General features: G+C 46.8%; 1 protein-coding gene across 1 annotated transcript in view; it reads right to left on the reverse strand.

Annotated features, from left to right (window-relative positions):
- The window catches only part of LOC306765705 (integrin alpha-3-like), a gene marked incomplete at both ends in the record, with an annotated part of 175611 nt that overhangs the window by 63188 nt on the left and 85161 nt on the right, over positions 1-27262 (reverse strand). The window contains 4 exons of the mRNA XM_079253190.1: positions 3802-3938; positions 5774-5841; positions 6497-6574; positions 6665-6798. Coding sequence (XP_079109316.1) covers positions 3802-3938; positions 5774-5841; positions 6497-6574; positions 6665-6798 — 417 coding nt within the window. The remainder of the gene's footprint in view (positions 1-3801; positions 3939-5773; positions 5842-6496; positions 6575-6664; positions 6799-27262) is intronic.

The following is a 27262-nucleotide window of genomic DNA, read 5'->3' on the forward strand; positions in this document are numbered from 1 at the left end:
ACAAAACCGGCGAGGACAGAACCGGCGAAGACAGAACCGGCGAGGACAGAAGCGGCGTGGACAGAATCGGCGTGGACAGAACCGACGTGGACAGAAGCGGCGTGGACAGAACCGACGTGGACAGAACCGACGTGGACAGAACCGACGTGGACAGAACCGGCGAAGACAGAACCGACATGGACAGAAGCGGCGTGGACAGAACCGACGTGGACAGAACTGACGTGGACAGAACCGACGTGGACAGAACCGGCGAGGACAGAACCGGCGAGGACAAAACCGGCGAGGACAGAACCGGCGAGGACAGAACCGGCGAAGACAGAACCGGCGAGGACAGAACCGGCGAAGACAGAACCGGCGTGGACAGAACCGGCGAAGACAGAACCGGCGAGGACAGAACCGGCGAGGACAGAACCGGCGTGGACAGAACCGGCGAAGACAAAACCGGCGAGGACAGAACCGGCGAGGACAGAAGCGGCGTGGACAGAACCGACGTGGACAGAACCGACGTGGACAGAACCGGCGAAGACAGAACCGACGTGGACAAAACCGGCGAAGACAGAACCGGCGAGGACAGAACCGACGTGGACAGAAGCGGCGTGGACAGAACCGACGTGGACAGAACTGACGTGGACAGAACCGACGTGGACAGAACCGGCGAAGACAGAACCGGCGTGGACAGAATCGGCGTGGACAGAACCGACGTGGACAGAACCGGCGAGGACAGAACCGACGTGGACAGAACCGACGTGGACAGAACCGACGAAGACAGAACCGGCGAGGACAGAACCTACGTGGACAAAACCGGCGAGGACAGAACCGGCGAGGACAGAACCGGCGAAGACAGAACCGGCGAGGACAGAACCGGCGTGGACAGAACCGGCGAGGACAGAACCGGCGAAGACAGAACCGGCGAGGACAGAACCGGCGAAGACAGAACCGGCGTGGACAGAACCGGCGAGGACAGAACCGGCGAAGACAGAACCGGCGTGGACAGAACCGGCGAAGACAGAACCGGCGAGGACAGAACCGGCGAAGACAGAACCGGCGTGGACAGAACCGGCGAGGACAAAACCGGCGAGGACAGAACCGGCGAGGACAAAACCGGCGAGGACAGAACCGGCGAAGACAGAACCGGCGAGGACAGAACCGGCGAAGACAGAACCGGCGAGGACAGAACCGGCGAAGACAGAACCGGGGAAGACAGAACCGGTGAGGACAGAACCGGCGAAGACAAAACCGGCGAGGACAGAACCGGCGAAGACAGAACCGGCGAGGACAGAAACGGCGAGGACAGAATCGGCGTGGACAGAACCGACGTGGACAGAAGCGGCGTGGACAGAACCGACGTGGACAGAACCGACGTGGACAGAACCGGCGACGACAGAACCGACGTGGACAGAACCGGCGAAGACAGAACCGACATGGACAGAAGCGGCGTGGACAGAACCGACGTGGACAGAACTGACGTGGACAGAACCGACGTGGACAGAACCGGCGAAGACAGAACCGGCGAGGACAGAACCGGCGAAGACAGAACCGGCGAAGACAGAACCGGCGAGGACAGAACCGGCGAAGACAGAACCGGCGTGGACAGAACCGGCGAAGACAGAACCGGCGAGGACAGAACCGGCGAAGGCTGAACCGGCGACGACAGAACCGGCGAGGACAGAACCGGCGAAGACAGAACCGGCGAGGACAGAACCGGCGAAGACAGAACCGGCGAGGACAGAACCGGCGAAGACAGAACCGGCGAGGACAGAACCGGCGAGGACAGAACCGGCGACGACAGAACCGGCGAGGACAGAACCGGCGAAGACAGAACCGGCGTGGACAGAACCGGCGAAGACAGAACCGGCGAGGACAGAACCGGCGAAGACAGAACCGGCGAAGACAGAACCGGTGAGGACAGAACCGGCGAAGACAAAACCGGCGAGGACAGAACCGGCGAAGACAGAACCGGCGAGGACAGAAGCGGCGTGGACAGAATCGGCGTGGACAGAACCGACGTGGACAGAAGCGGCGTGGACAGAACCGACGTGGACAGAACCGACGTGGACAGAACCGGCGACGACAGAACCGACGTGGACAGAACCGGCGAAGACAGAACCGACATGGACAGAAGCGGCGTGGACAGAACCGACGTGGACAGAACTGACGTGGACAGAACCGACGTGGACAGAACCGGCGAAGACAGAACCGGCGAGGACAGAACCGGCGAAGACAGAACCGGCGAAGACAGAACCGGCGAGGACAGAACCGGCGAAGACAGAACCGGCGTGGACAGAACCGGCGAAGACAGAACCGGCGAGGACAGAACCGGCGAAGGCTGAACCGGCGACGACAGAACCGGCGAGGACAGAACCGGCGAAGACAGAACCGGCGTGGACAGAACCGGCGAAGACAGAACCGGCGAGGACAGAACCGGCGAAGACAGAACCGGCGAGGACAGAACCGGCGAGGACAGAACCGGCGACGACAGAACCGGCGAGGACAGAACCGGCGAAGACAGAACCGGCGAAGACAGAACCGGCGAGGACAGAACCGGCGAAGACAAAACCGGCGAGGACAGAACCGGCGAGGACAGAAGCGGCGTGGACAGAATCGGCGTGGACAGAACCGACGTGGACAGAAGCGGCGTGGACAGAACCGACGTGGACAGAACCGACGTGGACAGAACCGGCGACGACAGAACCGACGTGGACAGAACCGGCGAAGACAGAACCGACATGGACAGAAGCGGCGTGGACAGAACCGACGTGGACAGAACCGGCGAAGACAGAACCGACATGGACAGAAGCGGCGTGGACAGAACCGGCGTGGACAGAACCGGCGAAGACGGAACCGGCGAGGACAGAACCGGCGAAGACAGAACCGGCGAAGACAGAACCGGTGAGGACAGAACCGGCGAAGACAAAACCGGCGAGGACAGAACCGGCGAAGACAGAACCGGCGAGGACAGAAGCGGCGTGGACAGAATCGGCGTGGACAGAACCGACGTGGACAGAATCGGCGTGGACAGAACCGACGTGGACAGAACCGACGTGGACAGAACCGGCGACGACAGAACCGACGTGGACAGAACCGGCGAAGACAGAACCGACATGGACAGAAGCGGCGTGGACAGAACCGACGTGGACAGAACCGGCGAAGACAGAACCGACATGGACAGAAGCGGCGTGGACAGAACCGACGTGGACAGAACTGACGTGGACAGAACCGACGTGGACAGAACTGGCGAAGACAGAATCGGCGTGGACAGAATCGGCGTGGACAGAACCGACGTGGACAGAACCGACGAAGACAGAACCGACGAAGACAGAACCGGCGAAGACAGAACCGACGTGGACAGAACCGACGAAGACAGAACCGGCGAGGACAGAACCGACGTGGACATAAATGGAGCTCGTTCTGTTTCACACCTTTAAAATTGTTTTGATGCTACATAACATGCTCCTGCCTGCAGCATCTGAAGACTGAAAAACCACTTAACGGCTCCGCACCACACCAGCAACCGGATATCAATACACTCACTAATCTGAATGAGGCAGAGACACACAGAGCAAGAGATGAGACCATAGTCAACATCAGACTTTCCCTGGACACAGACCGTTCCAGAACTTCTGATCCAGTCTAGCCAGTCACATTCCAGCGTTCATTCCAGCCAAATGTTTGGACCAATCAGAGGAGGAATCAGACGTCATTTATCAGTCAGACTAACTGGACCGAGATCAGGTGGACAGGATAGACTTCCCGTTTCTGTGGAACCATATCGAACTGTGTGTATATATGTGTGTGTCTCACCAGCAGTCCGGCTTTTAGGGTCGCACACCTTCTTTTTGGCATCGACAGGTAACCAGTGTAGATGCTCTGCCTGTTGTCCTGGAAACGGAGGCGGGGCTTGAGGCTGGTGACGTCGGCGATTACCGTGAATTGGACGGCTACGTGTAAATGGACAGGTAGAGAGAAATGATGAAGATGAAGCATCATCAGAAAGATTTGCTGTATGAGATGTTTGGTGAACCGAAGGTGGTCTGAGGACCGGGCCCTGAGGAACACCATACTACTAACCAAGGGCGGCTTTAGGCAGGGGCAAGAGGGGGCATTGCTCCCCTCAAACAAATACTCTGCCCCCTCAAATCAAATCCACCCAAACTGCACAAACTACCTAAACTCTCTCCCTCTGCACAGAGCTGCGTGCCGGTTGTACAGCGTTGCATTGCCTGACCCCCTCCTTCTCCCCCAGTGAACAACCAATCAGCATTTAGTATGCAAATGAGTTGACAAGCAGCCTGATTGTTGGGTGTCAGGTCTCTCCCCCTCGCTGAGGCGCTGCAGCGGTAAAATTATAAAGTGAAGCACCGTTAAATACCTTTTAGTGCTTTATACTGTGGGATTGGCTACTTAATAACTAATTAACAATAAATACAGTAGTATATACCATCTATATGTTGTGTCAACAGGTTATTGTTGCTTTTTTAAGTGTGTAAGCCTGTCAGTGGGAGCATTACTCCACATGAACACTGGAAGTGTGTGCCCGCTCAGAGCCAATCAGACGGAGGGAAAATGACCCCATCAGGAAGCTCCGCCCAGCCTCTAGTTCTACATGTTGGTTTGAAGATAATCACACAAGTTTTACTTTTTGTTTTTTTCCCTTCTCCCGCTCATTTCAGCAGCTCATATAGAGCTTCATGTTTGCGTCTCCCAACTCAAACTGTAGACAGCGTGCATTACGGATTTGGTTCTTTGGAATAATAACATTACAAAAACTATTCTGCCGTACTAGAAGTTTAATTCAGTTCTCTGTGATGCATCTATTCTTCAGAGCTTTTGCAAAAGGCAGGACTACTCCTGTTTCCACCAGTAGCCATGACGCTGCTAGTCCCTCACAGACAGCAGCCAAAACCCAGCTAATGACTCCCTTTCCAGCAAACGCTGCTTCTCCTGCCTCCTGTGCTGGTCCCTTAATGCAGCCTGCCAAGCAAGGTCTACCTCGTGGTTTAAATGGGAATGCACCATCTCAGCCAACAGTAAGTAGCTACCCACCAGACTGGAGACCAGACCTGATCCCCCTACTGCCACACCAGGATCCGGTCTACCACCAGACTGGAGACCAGACCTGATCCCCCTACTGCCACACCAGGATCCGGTCTACCACCAGACTGGAGACCAGACCTGATCCCCCTACTGCCACACCAGGATCCGGTCTACCACCAGCCAAGGATCAGTCAGGCTCATCTATAATGATTAATCAGCTGAAACATCTGTCAGGAATATCATGACGGTCGGCGTCACCTTGTCTCTAACCACTGAGGAGCCTGAATGCACTGGGCGTGTGTGTGCCTCTGAAAAGAAATAATATCAGTTCCTGTAATGAGATTTGTCGTCCCAGGAAAAAGAGGACGACACAGAAGGACAAGGAATGATGTCATCAGGTAAGCGTTGTGATAGCAACAGAGTGACCTCTTCTCTGATTGGTCCAATACAAAGACACACAAACACAGCTGGAGGAGTGTGTGACTGAGTGACACACAGGAAGCTGCATGATGTTATTCGTGTCTGTTAATGAGGTCATTAGCTGTAAACCAATAATGTGACAGAGTATCTCCTGACGTATCCATCACACAACAACAACTCTGTTAACCTTGTAAACAGTGTCAACATGCCGTGGGGGACTGGGAATGGGCCTGATAGTAACACAGTGTAGTCCAGGGCCCCTCCAGGAACAAAGTTCCATCTGTTTCATGAAAATACACACAAACATTTTTTTTCTTACTGATATTGTCTTTGTCACTCTTCACTCCACTGCTGAAGATGTAGGAAAAACACACCTCCACCCGGACACTGAAAAACACATGTTAGCATGTTAAACACATCTGTTAGCATACCCATGCAGTCATTCTGCTAGCTGTTAGCATGTTAAACACATCTGTTAGCATACCCATGCAGTCATTCTGCTAGCTGTTAGCATGTTAAACACATCTGTTAGCATACCCATGCAGTCATTCTGCTAGCTGTTAGCATGTTAAACACATCTGTTAGCACACCCATGTAGTCATTCTGTTAGCTGTTAGCATGTTAAACACATCTGTTAGCACACCCATGCAGTCATTCTGTTAGCTGTCAGCATGTTAAACACATCTGTTAGCACACCCATGCAGTCATTCTGTTAGCTGTCAGCATGTTAAACACATCTGTTAGCACACCCATGCAGTCATTCTGTTAGCTGTCAGCATGTTAAACACATCTGTTAGCAGACCCATGCAGTCATTCTGCTAGCTGTTAGCATGTTAAGCACATTTTTATCACACTGGGCACACCAGGACAAGCTTTGTTAGCTGTTAGCATGTTAAAATCATTTCTTAGCACACTGGGTGTTCTGATGAACTGGGCACACCGGAACAATCATTCTTTTAGCTGTTAGCATTGCTAGCGTTGTCATGGCAATATCTTTAGCCAAAGTGTTAGCATGTTAGCATCTTTTAGCTTTAAATCCTACCAGAAGTCACAGTTACTTGGGTCGACAACATTTGGAGAAACTCTGAGTGTCTCATTCAGACTGATGACTGGACGAGATCTGAGGAATCAATCAGAGTTGGGAAGATGGGAAAGTGAGGTAATTTTTAATGTACTGGCATGTCAAAATATAGTTGTCCCAATTTAATACCTGAGCAAAGCCACAGTATCATCCAGAGAGCCGACCAAAAGGTCTGGATATTTATTCCCATCAACATCCTGGCCTGCAGACAGGGCATACCCAAAAGTCCTGAACCTTGGGGAAACACTGCTGCCCGAGATCACCTGTCCAGAGATGGGGCGGGGTCACAGGTAAATTTGCAAACAATCCAGATGATGCGTGGATCACATGTATCTTAAAACCATCACAATTAGAACATTTCGAGAGTGAAGACAATTTATCCCAGGACGTGCTATAAGTTCTGGTCTTGTCAGTAACCAGAGGGTTCTGGTCTTGTCAGTGACTACCAGGTTCTGGTCTTGTCAGTGATTACCAGGTTCTGGTTTTATCAGTGACTACCAGGTTCTGGTTTTATCAGTGACTACCAGGTACTGGTCTTGTCAGTGACTACCAGGTTCTGTTATTGACAGTAACGACCAGGTTTTGGTCTTGTCAGTTACTACCAGGTTCTGGTCTTGTAAATAACTAGAGGGTTCTGGTCTTGTCAGTGACTACCAGGTTCTGGTCTTGTCAGTGATTACCAGGTTCTGGACTTCTCAGTGATTACCAGGTTCTGGACTTGTCAGTATGTACCAGGTTCTGGTCTTGTCAGTGATTACCAGGTTCTGGTCATGTCACTGATTACCAGGTTCTGGACTTGTCAGTGATTACCAGGTTCTGGTCTTGTCACTGATTACCAGGTTCTGGTTTTGTCAATGACTACCAAGTTCTGGTCTTGTCAGTAACTACCATGATCTGGTCTTGTCAGTAACTACCAGCTTCTGGTCTTGTCAGTCACTACCAGGTTCTGGTATTGAACGTAACGACCAGGTTTTGATCTTGTCAGTTACTACCAGGTTCTGGTCTTGTAAATATAAAGAGGGTTCTGGTCTTGTCAGTGATTACCAGGTTCTGGTCTTGTCAGTGACTACCAATTTCTGGTCTTGTCAGTAACTACCAGGTTCTAGTCTTGTCAGTGACTACCAATTTCTGGTCTTGTCACTGATTACCAGGTTCTGGACTTTTCAGTATCTACCAGGTTCTGGTCTTGTCAGGTACTACCAGGTCCTGGTCTTGTCAGTAACTACCAGGTTCTGGTCTTGTCAGTGACTACCAGGTTCTGAAATTGTCAGTGACTACCAGGTTCTGGTCTTGTCAGTGACTACCAGGTTCTGGTCTTGTCAGTGACTACCAATTTCTGGTCTTGTCTGTAACTACCAGGGTCCAGTCTTGTCAGTGACTACCAATTTCTGGTCTTGTCAGTAACTACCAGGTTCTAGTCTTGTCAGTGACTACCAATTTCTGGTATTGTCACTGATTACCAGGTTCTGGACTTTTCAGTATCTACCAGGTTCTGGTCTTGTCAGGTACTACCAGGTCCTGGTCTTGTCAGTAACTACCAGGTTCTGGTCTTGTCAGTGACTACCAGGTTCTGAAATTGTCAGTGACTACCAGGTTCTGGTCTTGTCAGTGACTACCAGGTTCTGGTCTTGTCAGTGACTACCAATTTCTGGTCTTGTCTGTAACTACCAGGGTCCAGTCTTGTCAGTGAATACCAATTTCTGGTCTTGTCAGTAACTACCAGGTTCTGGGTATTGTCACTGATTACCAGGTTCTGGTCTTGTCAGTAACTACCAGGTTCTGGTATTGTCACTGATTATCAGGTTCTGGTCTTGTCAGTGATTACCAGGTTCTGGTCTTGTCACTGATTACCAGGTTCTGGTTTTGTCAGTGATTACCAAGTTGTGGTCTTGTCAGTAACTACCATGATCTGGACTTGTCAGTAACTACCAGGTTCTGGTTTTGTCAGTCACTACCAGGTTCTGGTATTGACAGTAACGACCAGGTTTTGGTCTTGTCAGTTACTACCAGGTTCTGGTCTTGTAAATAACTAGAGGGTTCTGGTCTTGTCAGTAACTACCAGGTTCTGGTTTTATCAGTGACTACCAGGTTCTGGTCTTGTCAGTCACTACCAGGTTCTGGTATTGACAGTAACGACCAGGTTTTGGTCTTGTCAGTTACTACCAGGTTCTGGTCTTGTAAATATAAAGAGGGTTCTGGTCTTGTCAGTGATTACCAGGTTCTGGACTTCTCAGTGATGACCAGGTTCTGGTCTTGTCAGTGACTACCAGGTTCTGGTCTTGTCAGTGACTACCAATTTCTGGTCTTGTCAGTAACTACCAGGTTCTAGTCTTGTCAGTGACTACCAATTTCTGGTCTTGTCACTGATTACCAGGTTCTGGACTTTTCAGTATCTACCAGGTTCTGGTCTTGTCAGGTACTACCAGGTCCTGGTCTTGTCAGTAACTACCAGGTTCTGGTCTTGTCAGTGACTACCAGGTTCTGAAATTGTCAGTGACTACCAGGTTCTGGTCTTGTCAGTGACTACCAGGTTCTGGTCTTGTCAGTGACTACCAATTTCTGGTCTTGTCTGTAACTACCAGGGTCCAGTCTTGTCAGTGACTACCAATTTCTGGTCTTGTCAGTAACTACCAGGTTCTAGTCTTGTCAGTGACTACCAATTTCTGGTATTGTCACTGATTACCAGGTTCTGGACTTTTCAGTATCTACCAGGTTCTGGTCTTGTCAGGTACTACCAGGTCCTGGTCTTGTCAGTAACTACCAGGTTCTGGTCTTGTCAGTGACTACCAGGTTCTGAAATTGTCAGTGACTACCAGGTTCTGGTCTTGTCAGTGACTACCAGGTTCTGGTCTTGTCAGTGACTACCAATTTCTGGTCTTGTCTGTAACTACCAGGGTCCAGTCTTGTCAGTGAATACCAATTTCTGGTCTTGTCAGTAACTACCAGGTTCTGGGCATTGTCACTGATTACCAGGTTCTGGTCTTGTCAGTAACTACCAGGTTCTGGTATTGTCACTGATTATCAGGTTCTGGTCTTGTCAGTGATTACCAGGTTCTGGTCTTGTCACTGATTACCAGGTTCTGGTTTTGTCAGTGATTACCAAGTTGTGGTCTTGTCAGTAACTACCATGATCTGGACTTGTCAGTAACTACCAGGTTCTGGTTTTGTCAGTCACTACCAGGTTCTGGTATTGACAGTAACGACCAGGTTTTGGTCTTGTCAGTTACTACCAGGTTCTGGTCTTGTAAATAACTAGAGGGTTCTGGTCTTGTCAGTGACTACCAGGTTCTGGTTTTATCAGTGACTACCAGGTTCTGGTCTTGTCAGTCACTACCAGGTTCTGGTATTGACAGTAACGACCAGGTTTTGGTCTTGTCAGTTACTACCAGGTTCTGGTCTTGTAAATAACTAGAGGGTTCTGGTCTTGTCAGTGACTACCAGGTTCTGGTCTTCTCAGTGATTACCAGGTTCTGGACTTCTCAGTGATTACCAGGTTCTGGACTTGTCAGTATGTACCAGGTTCTGGTCTTGTCAGTAATTACAAGGTACTGGCCTTTTAAATAACTAGAGGGTTCTGCTCTTGTCAATAAGTAGAGGGTTCTGGTCTTGTCAGTGATTACCAGGTTCTGGACTTGTCACTGATTACCAGGTTCTGGTTTTGTCAGTGACTACCAAGTTCTGGTCTTGTCAGTAACTACCATGATCTGGTCTTGTCAGTAACTACCAGGTTCTGGTCTTGTCAGTCACTACCAGGTTCTGGTATTGACAGTAACGACCAGGTTTTGGTCTTGTCAGTTACTACCAGGTTAGGGTCTTGTAAATAACTAGAGGGTTCTGGTCTTGTCAGTGACTAACAGGTTTTGGTCTTGTCAGTGACTACCAGTTTCTGGACTTCTCAGTGATTACCAGGTTCTGGAATAATCAATAAGTAGAGGGTTCTGGTCTTTTCAGTGACTACCAGGTTCTGGTCTTGTCAGTGAATACCAGGTTCTGGTCTTGTCAGTGACTACCAAGTTCTGGTCTTGACAGTAACAACCAGGTTCTGGTCTTGTCAGTAACTACCAGGTTCTAGTCTTGTAAATAACTAGAGGGTTCTGGTCTTGTCAATAAGTAGAGGGTTCTGGTGTTGTCAGTGATTACCAGGTTCTGGACTTGTCAGTGATTACCAGGTTCTGGTCTTGTCAGTAACTACCAGGTTCTGGTCGTGTCAGTTACTACCAGGTTCTGGTCTTGTCAGTAACTACCAGGTCCTGGTATTGACAGTAACGACCAGGTTTTGGTCTTGTCAGTTACTACCAGGTTCTGGTCTTGTAAATAACTAGAGGGTTCTGGTCTTGTCAGTATCTATCAGGTTCTGGTCTTGTCAGTAATTACCAGGTACTGGTCTTTTAAGTAACTAGAGGGTTCTGGTCTTGTCAATAAGTAGATGGTTCTGGTCTTGTCAGTGATTACCAGGTTCTGGTGGTTGACAGTAACGGCCAGGTTCTGGTCTTGTCAGTATCTACCAGGTTCTGGTCTTGTCGGTGACTACCAAGTTCTGGTCTTTGCAGTAACTACCATGATCTGGTCATGTCAGGTACTACCAAGTTCTGGTTTTGTCAGTAACTACCATGATCTGGTCTTGTCAGTAACTACCAGGTTCTGGTCTTGTCAGTCACTACCAGGTTCTGGTATTGACAGTAACGACCAGGTTTTGATCTTGTCAGTTACTACCAGGTTCTGGTCTTGTAAATAAAAAGAGGGTTCTGGTCTTGTCAGTGACAACCATGTTCTGATCTTGTCAGTGACTACCAATTTCTGGTCTTGTCAGTAACTACCAGGTTCTAGTCTTGTCAGTGACTACCAATTTCTGGTGTTGTCAGTAATGACCAGGTCCTGGTCTTGTCACTGATTACCAGGTTCTGGACTTTTCAGTATCTACCAGGTTCTGGTCTTGTCAGGTACTACCAGGTCCTGGTCTTGTCAGTAACTACTAGGTTTTGGTCATGTCAGTGACTACCAGGTTCTGGAATTGTCAGTGACTACCAGGTTCTGGTCTTGTCAGTGACTACCAATTTCTGGTCTTGTTAGTAACTACCAGGTTCTGGTCTTGTCAGTGACTACCAATTTCTGGTCTTGTCAGTAATGACCAGGTTCTGGTCTTGTCACTGATTACCAGGTTCTGGACTTTTCAGTATCTACCAGGTCCTGGTCTTGTCAGTAACTACCAGGTTCTGGAATTGTCAGTGACTACCAGGTTCTGGTCTTGTCAGTGACTACCAGGTTCTGGTATTGACACTAACGATCAGGTTTTGGTCTTGTCAGTTACTACTAGGTTCTGGTCTTGTAAATAACTAGAGGGTCCTGGTCTTGTCAGTATGTACCAGGTTCTGGTCTTGTCAGTAAGTACCAGGTACTGGTCTTTTAAATAACTAGAGGGTTCTGGTCTTGTCGATAAGTAGATGGTTCTGGTCTTGTCAGTGATTACCAGGTTCTGGACTTGTCAGTGATTACCAGGTTCTGTTGGTTGACAGTAACGACCAGGTTCTGGTCTTGTCGGTATCTACCAGGTTCTGGTCTTGTCGGTGACTACCAGGTTCTGGTCTTGTCAGTAACTACCAGGTTCTGGTCTTGTCAGGTACTTCCAGGTTCTGGACTTGTCAGTGACTACCAGGTTCTGGTCTTGTCAGTGACTACCAGGTTCTGGACTTGTCAGTAACTACCAGGTTTTGGTCTTGTCAGTGACAACCAAGTTCTGGTATTGACAGTAACGACCAGGTTTTGGTCTTGTCAGTTACTACCAGGTTCTGGTCTTGTAAATAACTAGAGGGTTCTGGTCTTGTCAGTATCTATCAGGTTCTGGTCTTGTCAGTATCTATCAGGTTCTGGTCTTGTCAGTAATTACCAGGTACTGGTCTTTTAAGTAACTAGAGGGTTCTGGTCTTGTCAATAAGTAGATGGTTCTGGTCTTGTCAGTGATTACCAGGTTCTGGTGGTTGACAGTAACGACCAGGTTCTGGTCTTGTCAGTATCTACCAGGTTCTGGTCTTGTCGGTGACTACCAAGTTCTGGTCTTTGCAGTAACTACCATGATCTGGTCTTCTCAGTAACTACCAGGTTCTGGTCTTGTCAGTCACTACCAGGTTCTGGTGGTTGACAGTAACGACCAGGTTTTGATCTTGTCAGTTACTACCAGGTTCTGTTCTTGTAAATAAAAAGAGGGTTCTGGTCTTGTCCTTGACAACCATGTTCTGGTTTTGTCAGTGATTACCAGGTTCTGGACTTCTCAGTGATGACCAGGTTCTGGTCTTGTCAGTGACTACCAGGTTCTGGTCTTGCCAGTGACTACCAATTTCTGGTCTTGTCAGGTACTACCAGGTCCTGGTCTTGTCAGTAACTACTAGGTTCTGGTCTTGTCAGTGACTACCAGGTTCTGGAATTGTCAGTGATTACCAGGTTTTGATCTTGTCAGTTACTACCAGGTTCTGGTCTTGTAAATAAAAAGAGGGTTCTGGTCTTGTCAGTGACAACCATGTTCTGGTTTTGTCAGTGATTACCAGGTTCTGGACTTCTCAGTGATGACCAGGTTCTGGTCTTGTCAGTGACTACCAGGTTCTAGTCTTGTCAGTGACTACCAATTTCTGGTCTTGTCAGGTACTACCAGGTCCTGGTCTTGTCAGTAACTACTAGGTTCTGGTCTTGTCAGTGACTACCAGGTTCTGGAATTGTCAGTGATTACCAGGTTTTGGTCTTGTAGGTGACTACCAGGTTCTGGTCTTGTCAGTAACTACCAGGTTCTGGTCTTGTCAGTGACTACCAGGTCCTGGTATTGACAGTAACGACCAGGTTTTGGTCTTGTAAATAACTAGAGGGTTCTGGTCTTGTCAGTATCTATCAGGTTCTGGTCTTGTCAGTAATTACCAGGTACTGGTCTTTAAAATAACTAGAGGGTTCTGGTCTTATCAATAGGTAGATGGTTCTGGTCTTGTCAGTGATTACCAGGTTCTGGACTTGTCAGTGATTACCAGGTTCTGGACTTGTCAGTGATTACCAGGTTCTGGTGGTTGACAGTAACGACCAGGTTCTGGTCTTATCAGTATCTACCAGGTTCTGGTCTTGTCGGTGACTACCAGGTTCTGGTCTTGTCAGTAACTACCAGGTTCTGGTCATGTCAGGTACTACCAAGTTCTGGTTTTGTCAGTAACTACCATGATCTGGTCTTGTCAGTAACTACCAGGTTCTGGTCTTGTCAGTCACTACCAGGTTCTGGTATTGACAGTAACGACCAGGTTTTGATCTTGTCAGTTACTACCAGGTTCTGGTCTTGTAAATAAAAAGAGGGTTCTGGTCTTGTCAGTGACAACCATGTTCTGATCTTGTCAGTGACTACCAATTTCTGGTCTTGTCAGTAACTACCAGGTTCTAGTCTTGTCAGTGACTACCAATTTCTGGTGTTGTCAGTAATGACCAGGTCCTGGTCTTGTCACTGATTACCAGGTTCTGGACTTTTCAGTATCTACCAGGTTCTGGTCTTGTCAGGTACTACCAGGTCCTGGTCTTGTCAGTAACTACTAGGTTTTGGTCATGTCAGTGACTACCAGGTTCTGGAATTGTCAGTGACTACCAGGTTCTGGTCTTGTCAGTGACTACCAGGTTCTGGTCTTGTCAGTGACTACCAATTTCTGGTCTTGTTAGTAACTACCAGGTTCCTGTCTTGTCAGTGACTACCAATTTCTGGTCTTGTCAGTAATGACCAGGTTCTGGTCTTGTCACTGATTACCAGGTTCTGGACTTTTCAGTATCTACCAGGTCCTGGTCTTGTCAGTAACTACCAGGTTCTAGATTTGTCAGTGACTACCAGGTTCTGGTCTTGTCAGTGACTACCAGGTTCTGGTATTGACACTAACGATCAGGTTTTGGTCTTGTCAGTTACTACTAGGTTCTGGTCTTGTAAATAACTAGAGGGTCCTGGTCTTGTCAGTATGTACCAGGTACTGGTCTTGTCAGTAATTACCAGGTTCTGGACTTGTCAGTGATTACCAGGTTCTGTTGGTTGACAGTAACGACCAGGTTCTGGTCTTGTCGGTATCTACCAGGTTCTGGTCTTGTCGGTGACTACCAGGTTCTGGTCTTGTCAGTAACTACCAGGTTCTGGTCTTGTCAGGTACTTCCAGGTTCTGGACTTGTCATTGACTACCAGGTTCTGGTCTTGTCAGTGACTACCAGGTTCTGGACTTGTCAGTAACTACCAGGTTTTAGTCTTGTCAGTGACAACCAAGTTCTGGTCTTGTCACTGATTACCATGTTCTGGTCTTGTCAGGTACTACCAGGTTGTGGTGTTGTCAGTGATTACCAATTTCCGGTCTTGTCTGTAACTACCAGGTTCCAGTCTTGTCAGTGACTACCAATTTCTAGTCTTGTCAGTAACTAAAAGGTTCTGGCATTGTCACTGATTACCAGGTTCTGGTTTTGTCAGTAACTACCAGGTTCTGGTCTTGTCACTGATTACCAGGTTCTGGTTTTGTCAGTGACTACCAGGTTCTGGTCTTGTCAGTAACTACCAAGTTCTGGTTTTGTCAGTGACTAGCAGGTTCTGTTATTGACAGTAACGACCAGGTTTTGGTCTTGTAAATAACTAGAGGGTTCTGGTGTTGTCAGTATCTATCAGGTTCTGGTCTTGTCAGTGATTACCAGGTTCACTTATTGACAGTAACGACCAGGTTTTGGTCTTGTCAGTTACTACCAGGTTCTGGTCTTGTCAGTGACAACCAGGTTCTGGTCTTGTCAGTGACTACCAGGTTCTGTTATTGACAGTAACGACCAGGTTTTGGTCTTGTCAGTTACTACCAGGTTCTGGTCTTGTAAATAACTAGAGGGTTCTGGTCTTGTCAGTGACTACCAGGTTCTGGTCTTGTCAGTGATTACCAGGTTCTGGACTTCTCAGTGATTACCAGGTTCTGGACTTGTCAGTATGTACCAGGTTCTGGTCTTGTCAGTAATTACAAGGTACTGGTCTTTTAAATAACTACAGGGTTCTGCTCTTGTGAATAAGTAGAGGGTTCTGGTCTTGTCAGTGATTACCAGGTTCTGGACTTATCAGTGATTACCAGGTGCTGGTCTTGTCACTGATTACCAGGTTCTGGTTTTGCCAGTGACTACCAAGTTCTGGTCTTGTCAGTAACTACCATGATCTGGTCTTGTCAGTAACTACCAGGTTCTGGTCTTGTCAGTCACTACCAGGTTCTGGTATTGACAGTAACGACCAGGTTTTGGTCTTGTCAGTTACTATCAGGTTCTGGTCTTGTAAATAACGAGAGGGTTCTGGTCTTGTCAGTGATTACCAGGTTCTGGTCTTGTCGGTAACTACCAGGTTCTGGTCTTGTCAATAACTACCATGATCTGGTCTTGTCAGAAACTACCAGGGTCTGGTCTTGTCAGTCACTACCAGGTTCTGGTATTGACACTAACGACCAGGTTTTGGTCTTGTTAGTTACTACCAGGTTCTGGTCTTGTAAATAACTAGAGGGTCCTGGTCTTGTCAGTATGTACCAGGTTCTGGTCTTGTCAGTAATTACCAGGTACTGGTCTTTTAAATAACTAGAGGGTTTTGGTCTTGTCAATAAGTAGATGGTTCTGGTCTTGTCAGTGATTACCAGGTTCTGGACTTGTCAGTGATTACCAGGTTCTGTTGGTTGACAGTAACGACCAGGTTCTGGTCTTGTAAGTATCTACCAGGTTCTCGTCTTGTCGGTGACTACCAGGTTCTTGTCTTGTCAGTAACTACCAGGTTCTGGTCTTGTCAGGTACTTCCAGGTCCTGGACTTGTCAGTGACTACCAGGTTCTGGTCTTGTCAGTGACTACCAGGTTCTGGACTTGTCAGTGACTACCAGGTTCTAGTCTTGTCACTGATTACCAGGTTGTGGTGTTGTCAGTAACTACCAGGTTCTGGTCTTGTCACTGATTACCAGGTTGTGGTCTTGTCAGTGACTACGAGGTTGTGGTCTTGTCAGTGATTACCAGGTACAGGTCTTGTCAATAACTAGAGGGTTCTGGTCTTGTCAGTGATTACCAGCTGCTGGTCATGTCAGTAACTACCATGATCTGGTCTTGTCAGTGATTACCAGGTTCTGGTCTTGTCAGGTACTACAAGGTCCTGGTCTTGTCAGTAACTACTAGGTTCTGGTCTTGTCAGTGACTACCAATTTCTGGTCTTGTCAGTAACTACCAGGTTCTAGTCTTGTCAGTGACTACCAATTTCTGGTCTTGTCAGTAAAAACCAGGTTCTGGTCTTGTCACTGATCACCAGGTTCTGGACTTTTCAGTATCTACCAGGTTCTGGTCTTGTCAGTGATTACCAGGTACTGGTCTTTTAAATAACTAGAGGGTTCTGGTCTTGTCAATAAGTAGAGGAATCTGGTCTTGTCAGTGATTACCAGGTTCTGGTCTTGTCAGTATCTACCAGGTTTTGGTCTTGTAAATAAGTAGAGGGATCTGGTCTTGTCAGTAACTACCATGATCAGGTCTTGTCACTGATTACCAGGTTCTGGTTTTTTCAGTGACTACCAGGTTCTGGTCTTGTCAGTAACTACCAGGTTCTGGTCTTGTTACTGATTACCAGGTTGTGGTCTTGTCAGTAACTACCATGATCTGGTCTTGTCAGTGACTACCAGGTTGTGGTCTTGTCAGTGATTACCAGGTTCTGGACTTGTCAGTGATTACCAGGTACAGATCTTGTCAATAACTAGAGGGTTCTGGTCTTGTCAATAAGTAGAGGGTTCTGGTCTTTTCAGTGATTACCAGCTGCTGGTCATGTCAGTAACTACCATGATCTGGTCTTGTCAGTGATTACCAGGTTCTGGTCTTGTCAGGTACTACAAGGTCCTGGTCTTGTCAGTGACTACCAGGTTCTGGTCTTGTCACTTATTACCAGGTTCTGGACTTCTCAGTGATTACCAGGTTCTGGTATTTACAGTAACAACCAGGTTTTGGTCTTGTCAGTGACTACCAGGTTCTGGTATTGACAGTAATGACCAGGTTTTGGTCTTGTCAGTTACTACCAGGTTCTGGTCTTGTAAATAACTAGAGGGTTCTGGTCTTGTCAGTAATTACCAGGTACTGGTCTTTTAAATAACTAGAGAGTTCTGCTCTTGTCAATAAGTAGAGGGTTCTGGTTTTGTCAGTGACCACCAAGTTCTGGTCTTGTCAGTCACAACCAGGTTCTGGTATTGACAGTAACGACCAGGTTTTGATCTTGTCAGTATCTATCAGGTTCTGGTCTTGTCAGTAATTACCAGGTACTGGTCTTTTAAATAACTAGAGGGTTCTGGTCTTGTCAATAAGTAGATGGTTCTGGTCTTGTCAGTGATTACAAGGTTGTGGACTTCTCAGTGATGACCAGGTTCTGGACTTGTCAGTATGTGCAAGGTTCTGGTCTTGTCAGTAATTAGCAGGTACTGGCCTTTTAAATAACTACAGGGTTCAGGTCTTGTCAATAAGTAGAGGGTTCTGGTCTTGTCAGTAACTACCATGATCTGGTCTTTTCAGTGACAACCAGGTTCTGGTCTTGTCAGTAACTACCAGGTTCTGGTCTTGTCACTGATTACCAGGTTCTGGTCTTGTCAGAGACTACCAGGTTCTGGTATTTACTGTAACGACCAGGTTCTGGTCTTGTCAGGTACTACCAGGTTCTGGACTTGTCAGTGAATACCAGGTTCTGGTCTTGTCGGTGACAACCAATTTCTGGTCTTGTCAGTAACTACCAGGTTCTGGTCTTGTCACTGATTACCAGGTTCTGGTCTTGTCAGTAACTGCCAGGTTCTGGTGTTGTCAGTGATTACCAGTTTCTGGACTTGTCAGTGATTACCGGGTTCTGGTCTTGTCAATAACTAGAGGGTTCTGGTCTTGTCATAAAGTAGAGGGTTCTGGTCTTGTCAGTAACTACCATGATCTGGTCTTTTCAGTGACTACCAGGTTCTGGTCTTGTCAGTGACTACCAGGTTTTGGTATTGACAGTAACGACCAGGTTTTGGTCTTGTCTGTTACTACCAGGTTCTGGTCTTGTAAATAACTAGAGGGTTCTGGTCTTGTCAATACGTAGATAGTTCTGGTCTTGTCAGTGATTACCAGGTTCTGGTGGTTGACAGTAACGACCAGGTTCTGGTCTTGTCAGGATCTACCAGGTTCTGGTCTTGTCAGTATCTACCAGGTTCTGGTCTTGTCGGTGACTACCAATTTCTGGCCTTGTCAATAACTACCAGGTTCTGGTCTCGTCAGTAACTACCAGGTTCTGGTCTTGTCACTGATTACCAGGTTCTGGTTTTGTCAGTGACTACCAGTTCTGGTCTTGTCAGTAATTACCGGGTTCTGGTCTTGTCAGTGATTACCAGGTTCTGTTCTATTCAGTGACTACCAGGTTGTGGTCTTGTCAGTGATTACCAGGTTCTGGACTTCTCAGTGATTACCAGGTTCTGGTCTTGTCAGTAATTACCAGGTACTGGTCTTTTAAATAACTTCAGGGTTCTGGTCTTGTCAATAAGTAGAGGGTTCTGGTGTTGTCAGTGATTACCAGGTTCTGGACTTGTCAGTGAATACCAGGTTCTGGTCTTGTCAGTGACTACCAATTTCTGGTCTTGTCAGTAACTACCAGGTTCTAGTCTTGTCAGTGACTACCAATTTCTGGTCTTGTCAGTAAAAACCAGGTTCTGGTCTTGTCACTGATTACCAGGTTCTGGACTTTTCAGTATCTACCAGGTTCTGGTCTTGTCAGTGATTACCAGGTACTGGTCTTTTAAATAACTAGAGGGTTCTGGTCTTGTAAATAAGTAGAGGGATCTGGTCTTGTCAGTAACTACCATGATCTGGTCTTGTCAGTGACTACCAGGTTCTGGTCTTGTCAGTAACTACCAGGTTCTGATCTTGTCACTGATTACCAGGTTCTGGTTTTGTCAGTGACTACCAGGTTCTGGTCTTGTCACTGATTACCAGGTTCTGGACTTTTCAGTATCTTCCAGGTTCTGGTCTTGTCAGTAATTACCAGGTAGTGGTCTTTTAAATAACTAGAGGGCTCTGGTCTTGTCAGTGATTACCAGGTTCTGGACTTGTCAGTGATTACCAGGTTCTGGTTTTGTCAGTAACTACCAGGTTCTGGTCTTGTCACTGATTATCAGGTTCTGGTCTTGTCAGTGACTACCAGGTTCTGGTATTGTCAGTGACTACCAGGTTCTGGTATTGACAGTAACGACCAGGTTTTGGTCTTGTCAGTTACGTTCAGGTTCTGGTCTTGTCAGTGACTACCAGGTTATGGTCTTGTCGGTGATGACCAGGTTCTGGTATTGACAGTAACGACCAGGTTTTGGTCTTGTCAGTTACTATCAGGTTCTGGTCTTGTAAATAACTAGAGGGTTCTGGTCTTGTCAGTGACTACCAGGTTTTGGTCTTGTCAGTGATTACCAGGTTCTGGACTTCTCAGTGATTACCAGGTTCTGGACTTATCAATAAGTAGAGGGTTCTGGTCTTTTCAGTGACTACCAGGTTCTGGTCTTGTCAGTGAATACCAGGTTCTGGTCTTGTAAATAACTAGAGGGTTCTGGTCTTGTCAATAATTAGAGGGTTCTGGTCTTGTCAGTAACTACCATGATCTGGTCTTTTCATTGACTACCAGGTTCTGGTATTTACAGTAACGACCAGGTTTTGGTGTTGTCAAGTACTATCAGGTTCTGGACTTGTAAATAACGAGAGGGTTATGGTCTTGTCAGTGATTACCAGGTTATGGTCTTGTCGGTGACTACCAGGTTCTGGTCTAGTCAGTGACTACCAGGTTCTGGTATTGACAGTAACGACCAGGTTTTGGTCTTGTCAGTTACTACCAGGTTCGGGTCTTGTAAATAACTAGAGGGTTCTGGTCTTGTCAGTATCTATCAGGTTCTGGTCTTGTCAGTAATTACCAGGTAGTGGTCTTTTAAATAACTAGAGGGTTCTGGTCTTGTCAATAAGTAGATGGTTCTGGTCTTGTCAGTGATTACCAGGTTCTGGACTTGTCAGTGATTACCAGGTTCTGGTGGTTGACAGTAACGACCAGGTTCTGGTCTTTTAAGTATCTACCAGGTTCTGGTCTTGCCGGTGATTACCAGGTTCTGGTCTTGTCAGTAACCACCAGGTTTTGGTCTTGTCAGTGACTACCAAGTTCTGGTCTTGTCAGTAACTACCAGGTTCTGGTCTTGTAACTGATTACCAGGTTCTGGTCTTGTCACTGATTACCAGGTTCTGGTTTTGTCAGTGACTACCAGGTTCTGGTCTTGTCAGTAACTACCAGGTTCTGGTCTTGTCACTGATTACCAGGTTCTGGATTTGTCAGTTACTGCCAGGTTGTGGTCTTGTCAGTGATTACCAGGTACAGGTCTTGTCAATAAGTAGAGGGTTCTGGTCTTGTCAATAAGTAGAGGGTTCTGGTCTTGTCAGTGATTACCAGCTGCTGGTCATGTCAGTAACTACCATGATCTAGTCTTGTCAGTGATTACCAGGTTCTGGTCTTGTCAGGTACTACAAGGTCCTGGTCTTGTCAGTAACTACTAGGTTCTGGTCTTGTCAGTGACTACCAGGTTCTGGATTTTTCAGTGACTACCAGGTTCTGGTCTTGTCAGTGACTACCAGGTTCTGGTCTTGTCAGTGACTACCAATTTCTGGTCTTGTCAGTAACTACCAGGTTCTAGTCTTGTCAGTGACTACCAATTTCTGGTCTTGTCAGTAAAAACCAGGTTCTGGTCTTGTCACTGATTACCAGGTTCTGGACTTTTCTGTATCTACCAGGTTCTGGTCTTGTCAGTGATTACCAGGTACTGGTCTTTTAAATAACTAGAGGGTTCTGGTCTTGTAAATAAGTAGAGGGATCTGGTCTTGTCAGTAACTACCATGATCAGGTCTTGTCAGTGACTACCAGGTTCTGGTCTTGTCAGTAACTACCAGGTTCTGATCTTGTCACTGATTACCAGGTTCTGGTTTTGTCAGTGACTACCAGGTTCTGGTCTTGTCACTGATTACCAGGTTCTGGACTTTTCAGTATCTTCCAGGTTCTGGTCTTGTCAGTAATTACCAGGTAGTGGTCTTTTAAATAACTAGAGGGCTCTGGTCTTGTCAGTGATTACCATGTTCTGGACTTGTCAGTGATTACCAGGTTCTGGTTTTGTCAGTAACTACCAGGTTCTGGTCTTGTCACTGATTATCAGGTTCTGGTCTTGTCAGTGACTACCAGGTTCTGGTATTGTCAGTGACTACCAGGTTCTGGTATTGACAGTAACGACCAGGTTTTGGTCTTGTCAGTTACGATCAGGTTCTGGTCTTGTCAGTGACTACCAGGTTCTGGTCTTGTCGGTGACTATCAGGTTTTGGTCTTGCAAGAAACCACCAGGTTCTGGTCTTGTCAGTGACTACCAGGTTCTGGTCTTGTCAGTGATGACCAGGTTCTGGTATTGACAGTAACGACCAGGTTTTGGTCTTGTCAGTTACTATCAGGTTCTGGTCTTGTAAATAACTAGAGGGTTCTGGTCTTGTCAGTGACTACCAGGTTTTGGTCTTGTCAGTGATTACCAGGTTCTGGACTTCTCAGTGATTACCAGGTTCTGGACTTATCAATAAGTAGAGGGTTCTGGTCTTTTCAGTGACTACCAGGTTCTGGTCTTGTCAGTGAATACCAGGTTCTGGTCTTGTAAATAACTAGAGGGTTCTGGTCTTGTCAATAATTAGAGGGTTCTGGTCTTGTCAGCAACTACCATGATCTGGTCTTTTCAGTGACTACCAGGTTCTGGTATTTACAGTAACGACCAGGTTTTGGTGTTGTCAAGTACTATCAGGTTCTGGTCTTGTAAATAACTAGAGGGTTCTGGTCTTGTCAATAATTAGAGGGTTCTGGTCTTGTCAGTAATTACCAGGTAGTGGTCTTTTAAATAACTAGAGGGTTCTGGTCTTGTCAATAAGTAGATGGTTCTGGTCTTGTCAGTGATTACCAGGTTCTGGACTTGTCAGTGATTACCAGGTTCTGGTGGTTGACAGTAACGACCAGGTTCTGGTCTTTTAAGTATCTACCAGGTTCTGGTCTTGCCGGTGATTACCAGGTTCTGGTCTTGTCAGTAACCACCAGGCTTTGGTCTTGTCAGTGACTACCAAGTTCTGGTCTTGTCAGTAACTACCAGGTTCTGGTCTTGTCACTGATTACCAGGTTCTGGTCTTGTCACTGATTACCAGGTTCTGGTTTTGTCAGTGACTACCAGGTTCTGGTCTTGTCAGTAACTACCAGGTTCTGGTCTTGTCACTGATCACCAGGTTCTGGTTTTGTCAGTGACTCCCAGGTTCTGGTCTTGTCAGTAACTACCATGATCTGGTCTTGTCAGTGACTACCAGTTCTGGTCTTGTCAGTAATTACCGGGTTCTGGTCTTGTCAGTGACTACCAGGTTCTGGTCTTGTCACTGATTACCAGGTTCTGGACTTCTCAGTGATTACCAGGTTCTGGTATTTACAGTAACAACCAGGTTTTGGTCTTGTCAGTGACTACCAGGTTCTGGTATTGACAGTAATGACCAGGTTTTGGTCTTGTCAGTTACTACCAGGTTCTGGTCTTGTAAATAACTAGAGGGTTCTGGTCTTGTCAGTAATTACCAGGTACTGGTCTTTTAAATAACTAGAGAGTTCTGCTCTTGTCAATAAGTAGAGGGTTCTGGTTTTGTCAGTGACCACCAAGTTCTGGTCTTGTCAGTCACAACCAGGTTCTGGTATTGACAGTAACGACCAGGTTTTGATCTTGTCAGTATCTATCAGGTTCTGGTCTTGTCAGTAATTACCAGGTACTGGTCTTTTAAATAACTAGAGGGTTCTGGTCTTGTCAATAAGTAGATGGTTCTGGTCTTGTCAGTGATTACAAGGTTGTGGACTTCTCAGTGATGACCAGGTTCTGGACTTGTCAGTATGTGCAAGGTTCTGGTCTTGTCAGTAATTAGCAGGTACTGGCCTTTTAAATAACTACAGGGTTCAGGTCTTGTCAATAAGTAGAGGGTTCTGGTCTTGTCAGTAACTACCATGATCTGGTCTTTTCAGTGACAACCAGGTTCTGGTCTTGTCAGTAACTACCAGGTTCTGGTCTTGTCACTGATTACCAGGTTCTGGTCTTGTCAGAGACTACCAGGTTCTGGTATTTACTGTAACGACCAGGTTCTGGTCTTGTCAGGTACTACCAGGTTCTGGACTTGTCAGTGAATACCAGGTTCTGGTCTTGTCGGTGACAACCAATTTCTGGTCTTGTCAGTAACTACCAGGTTCTGGTCTTGTCACTGATTACCAGGTTCTGGTCTTGTCAGTAACTGCCAGGTTCTGGTGTTGTCAGTGATTACCAGTTTCTGGACTTGTCAGTGATTACCGGGTTCTGGTCTTGTCAATAACTAGAGGGTTCTGGTCTTGTCATAAAGTAGAGGGTTCTGGTCTTGTCAGTAACTACCATGATCTGGTCTTTTCAGTGACTACCAGGTTCTGGTCTTGTCAGTGACTACCAGGTTTTGGTATTGACAGTAACGACCAGGTTTTGGTCTTGTCAGTTACTACCAGGTTCTGGTCTTGTAAATAACTAGAGGGTTCTGGTCTTGTCAATACGTAGATAGTTCTGGTCTTGTCAGTGATTACCAGGTTCTGGTGGTTGACAGTAACGACCAGGTTCTGGTCTTGTCAGGATCTACCAGGTTCTGGTCTTGTCAGTATCTACCAGGTTCTGGTCTTGTCGGTGACTACCAATTTCTGGCCTTGTCAATAACTACCAGGTTCTGGTCTCGTCAGTAACTACCAGGTTCTGGTCTTGTCACTGATTACCAGGTTCTGGTTTTGTCAGTGACTACCAGTTCTGGTCTTGTCAGTAATTACCGGGTTCTGGTCTTGTCAGTGATTACCAGGTTCTGTTCTATTCAGTGACTACCAGGTTGTGGTCTTGTCAGTGATTACCAGGTTCTGGACTTCTCAGTGATTACCAGGTTCTGGTCTTGTCAGTAATTACCAGGTACTGGTCTTTTAAATAACTTCAGGGTTCTGGTCTTGTCAATAAGTAGAGGGTTCTGGTGTTGTCAGTGATTACCAGGTTCTGGACTTGTCAGTGAATACCAGGTACAGGTCTTGTCAATAACTAGAGAGTTCTGGTCTTGTCAGTATCTATCAGGTTCTGGTCTTGTCAGTAATTACCAGGTTCTGGACTTGTCAGTGATTACCAGGTTCTGGTGGTTGACAGTAACGACCAGGTTCTGGTCTTGTAAATATCTACCAGGTTCTGGTCTTGTCGGTGACTACCAGGTTCTGGTCTTGTCAGTAACTACCAGGTTCTGGTCTTGTCAGGTACTGCCAGGTTCTGGACTTGTCAGTGACTACCAGGTTCTGGTCTTGTCAGTGACTACCAGGTTCTGGACTTGTCAGTAACTACCAGGTTTTGGTCTTGTCAGTGACTACAAGCTTCTGATCTTGTCAGTGACAACCAATTTCTGGTCTTGTCAGTAAATACCAGGTTCTGGTCTTGTCAGTGACTACAAGCTTCTGATCTTGTCAGTGATTACCAGGTTCTGGTCTTGTCAGTGACTACAAGCTTCTGATCTTGTCAGTGATTACCAGGTTCTGGTCTTGTCAGTAATTACCAGGTTCTGGTCTTTTAAATAACTTCAGGGTTCTGGTCTTGTCAATAACTAGAGGGTTCTGGTGTTGTCAGTGATTACCAGGTTCTGGACTTGTCAGTGAATACCAGGTACAGGTCTTGTCAATAACTAGAGAGTTCTGGTCTTGTCAGTATCTATCAGGTTCTGGTCTTGTCAGTAATTACCAGGTTCTGGACTTGTCAGTGATTACCAGGTTCTGGTGGTTGACAGTAACGACCAGGTTCTGGTCTTGTAAATATCTACCAGGTTCTGGTCTTGTCGGTGACTACCAGGTTCTGGTCTTGTCAGTAACTACCAGGTTCTGGTCTTGTCAGGTACTGCCAGGTTCTGGACTTGTCAGTGACTACCAGGTTCTGGTCTTGTCAGTGACTACCAGGTTCTGGACTTGTCAGTAACTACCAGGTTTTGGTCTTGTCAGTGACTACAAGCTTCTGATCTTGTCAGTGACAACCAATTTCTGGTCTTGTCAGTAAATACCAGGTTCTGGTCTTGTCAGTGACTACAAGCTTCTGATCTTGTCAGTGACAACCAATTTCTGGTCTTGTCAGTAACTACCAGGTTCTGGTCTTGTCACTGATTACCAGCTTCTGGTTTTGTCAGTGACTACCAGGTTCTGGTCTTGTCAGTAACTACCATGATCTGGTCTTGTCAGGTACTACCAGGTTCTGGTCTTGTCAGTGACTACCAGGTTCTGGATTTTTCAGTGACTACCAGGTTCTGGTCTTGTCAGTGACTACCAGGTTCTGGTCTTGTCAGTGACTACCAATTTCTGGTCTTGTCAGTAACTACCAGGTTCTAGTCTTGTCAGTGACTACCAATTTCTGGTCTTGTCAGTAAAAACCAGGTTCTGGTCTTGTCACTGATTACCAGGTTCTGGTCTTGTCAGTGATTACCAGGTTCTGGTCTTGTCAGTGATTACCAGGTACTGGTCTTTTAAATAACTAGAGGGTTCTGGTCTTGTAAATAAGTAGAGGGATCTGGTCTTGTCAGTAACTACCATGATCTGGTCTTGTCAGTGACTACCAGGTTCTGGTCTTGTCAGTAACTACCAGGTTCTGATCTTGTCACTGATTACCAGGTTCTGGTTTTGTCAGTGACTACCAGGTTCTGGTCTTGTCACTGATTACCAGGTTCTGGACTTTTCAGTATCTTCCAGGTTCTGGTCTTGTCAGTAATTACCAGGTAGTGGTCTTTTAAATAACTAGAGGGCTCTGGTCTTGTCAGTGATTACCAGGTTCTGGACTTGTCAGTGATTACCAGGTTCTGGTTTTGTCAGTAACTACCAGGTTCTGGTCTTGTCACTGATTATCAGGTTCTGGTCTTGTCAGTGACTACCAGGTTCTGGTATTGTCAGTGACTACCAGGTTCTGGTATTGACAGTAACGACCAGGTTTTGGTTTGTCAGTTACGATCAGGTTCTGGTCTTGTCAGTGACTACCAGGTTCTGGTCTTGTCGGTGACTATCAGGTTTTGGTCTTGCTAGAAACCACCAGGTTCTGGTCTTGTCAGTGACTACCAGGTTCTGGTCTTGTCAGTGATGACCAGGTTCTGGTATTGACAGTAGCGACCAGGTTTTGGTCTTGTCAGTTACTATCAGGTTCTGGTCTTGTAAATAACTAGAGGGTTCTGGTCTTGTCAGTGATTACCAGGTTCTGGACTTCTCAGTGATTACCAGGTTCTGGACTTATCAATAAGTAGAGGGTTCTGGTCTTTTCAGTGACTACCAGGTTCTGGTCTTGTCAGTGAATACCAGGTTCTGGTCTTGTAAATAACTAGAGGGTTCTGGTCTTGTCAATAATTAGAGGGTTCTGGTCTTGTCAGTAACTACCATGATCTGGTCTTTTCAGTGACTACCAGGTTCTGGTATTTACAGTAACGACCAGGTTTTGGTGTTGTCAAGTACTATCAGGTTCTGGTCTTGTAAATAACTAGAGGGTTCTGGTCTTGTCAATAATTAGAGGGTTCTGGTCTTGTCAGTAATTACCAGGTAGTGGTCTTTTAAATAACTAGAGGGTTCTGGTCTTGTCAATAAGTAGATGGTTCTGGTCTTGTCAGTGATTACCAGGTTCTGGACTTGT

Source organism: Telmatherina bonti, assembly GCF_933228915.1.
Source record: "Telmatherina bonti genome assembly, chromosome: 14".
In the NCBI taxonomy this organism is placed as follows: Eukaryota; Metazoa; Chordata; class Actinopteri; order Atheriniformes; family Telmatherinidae; genus Telmatherina; species Telmatherina bonti.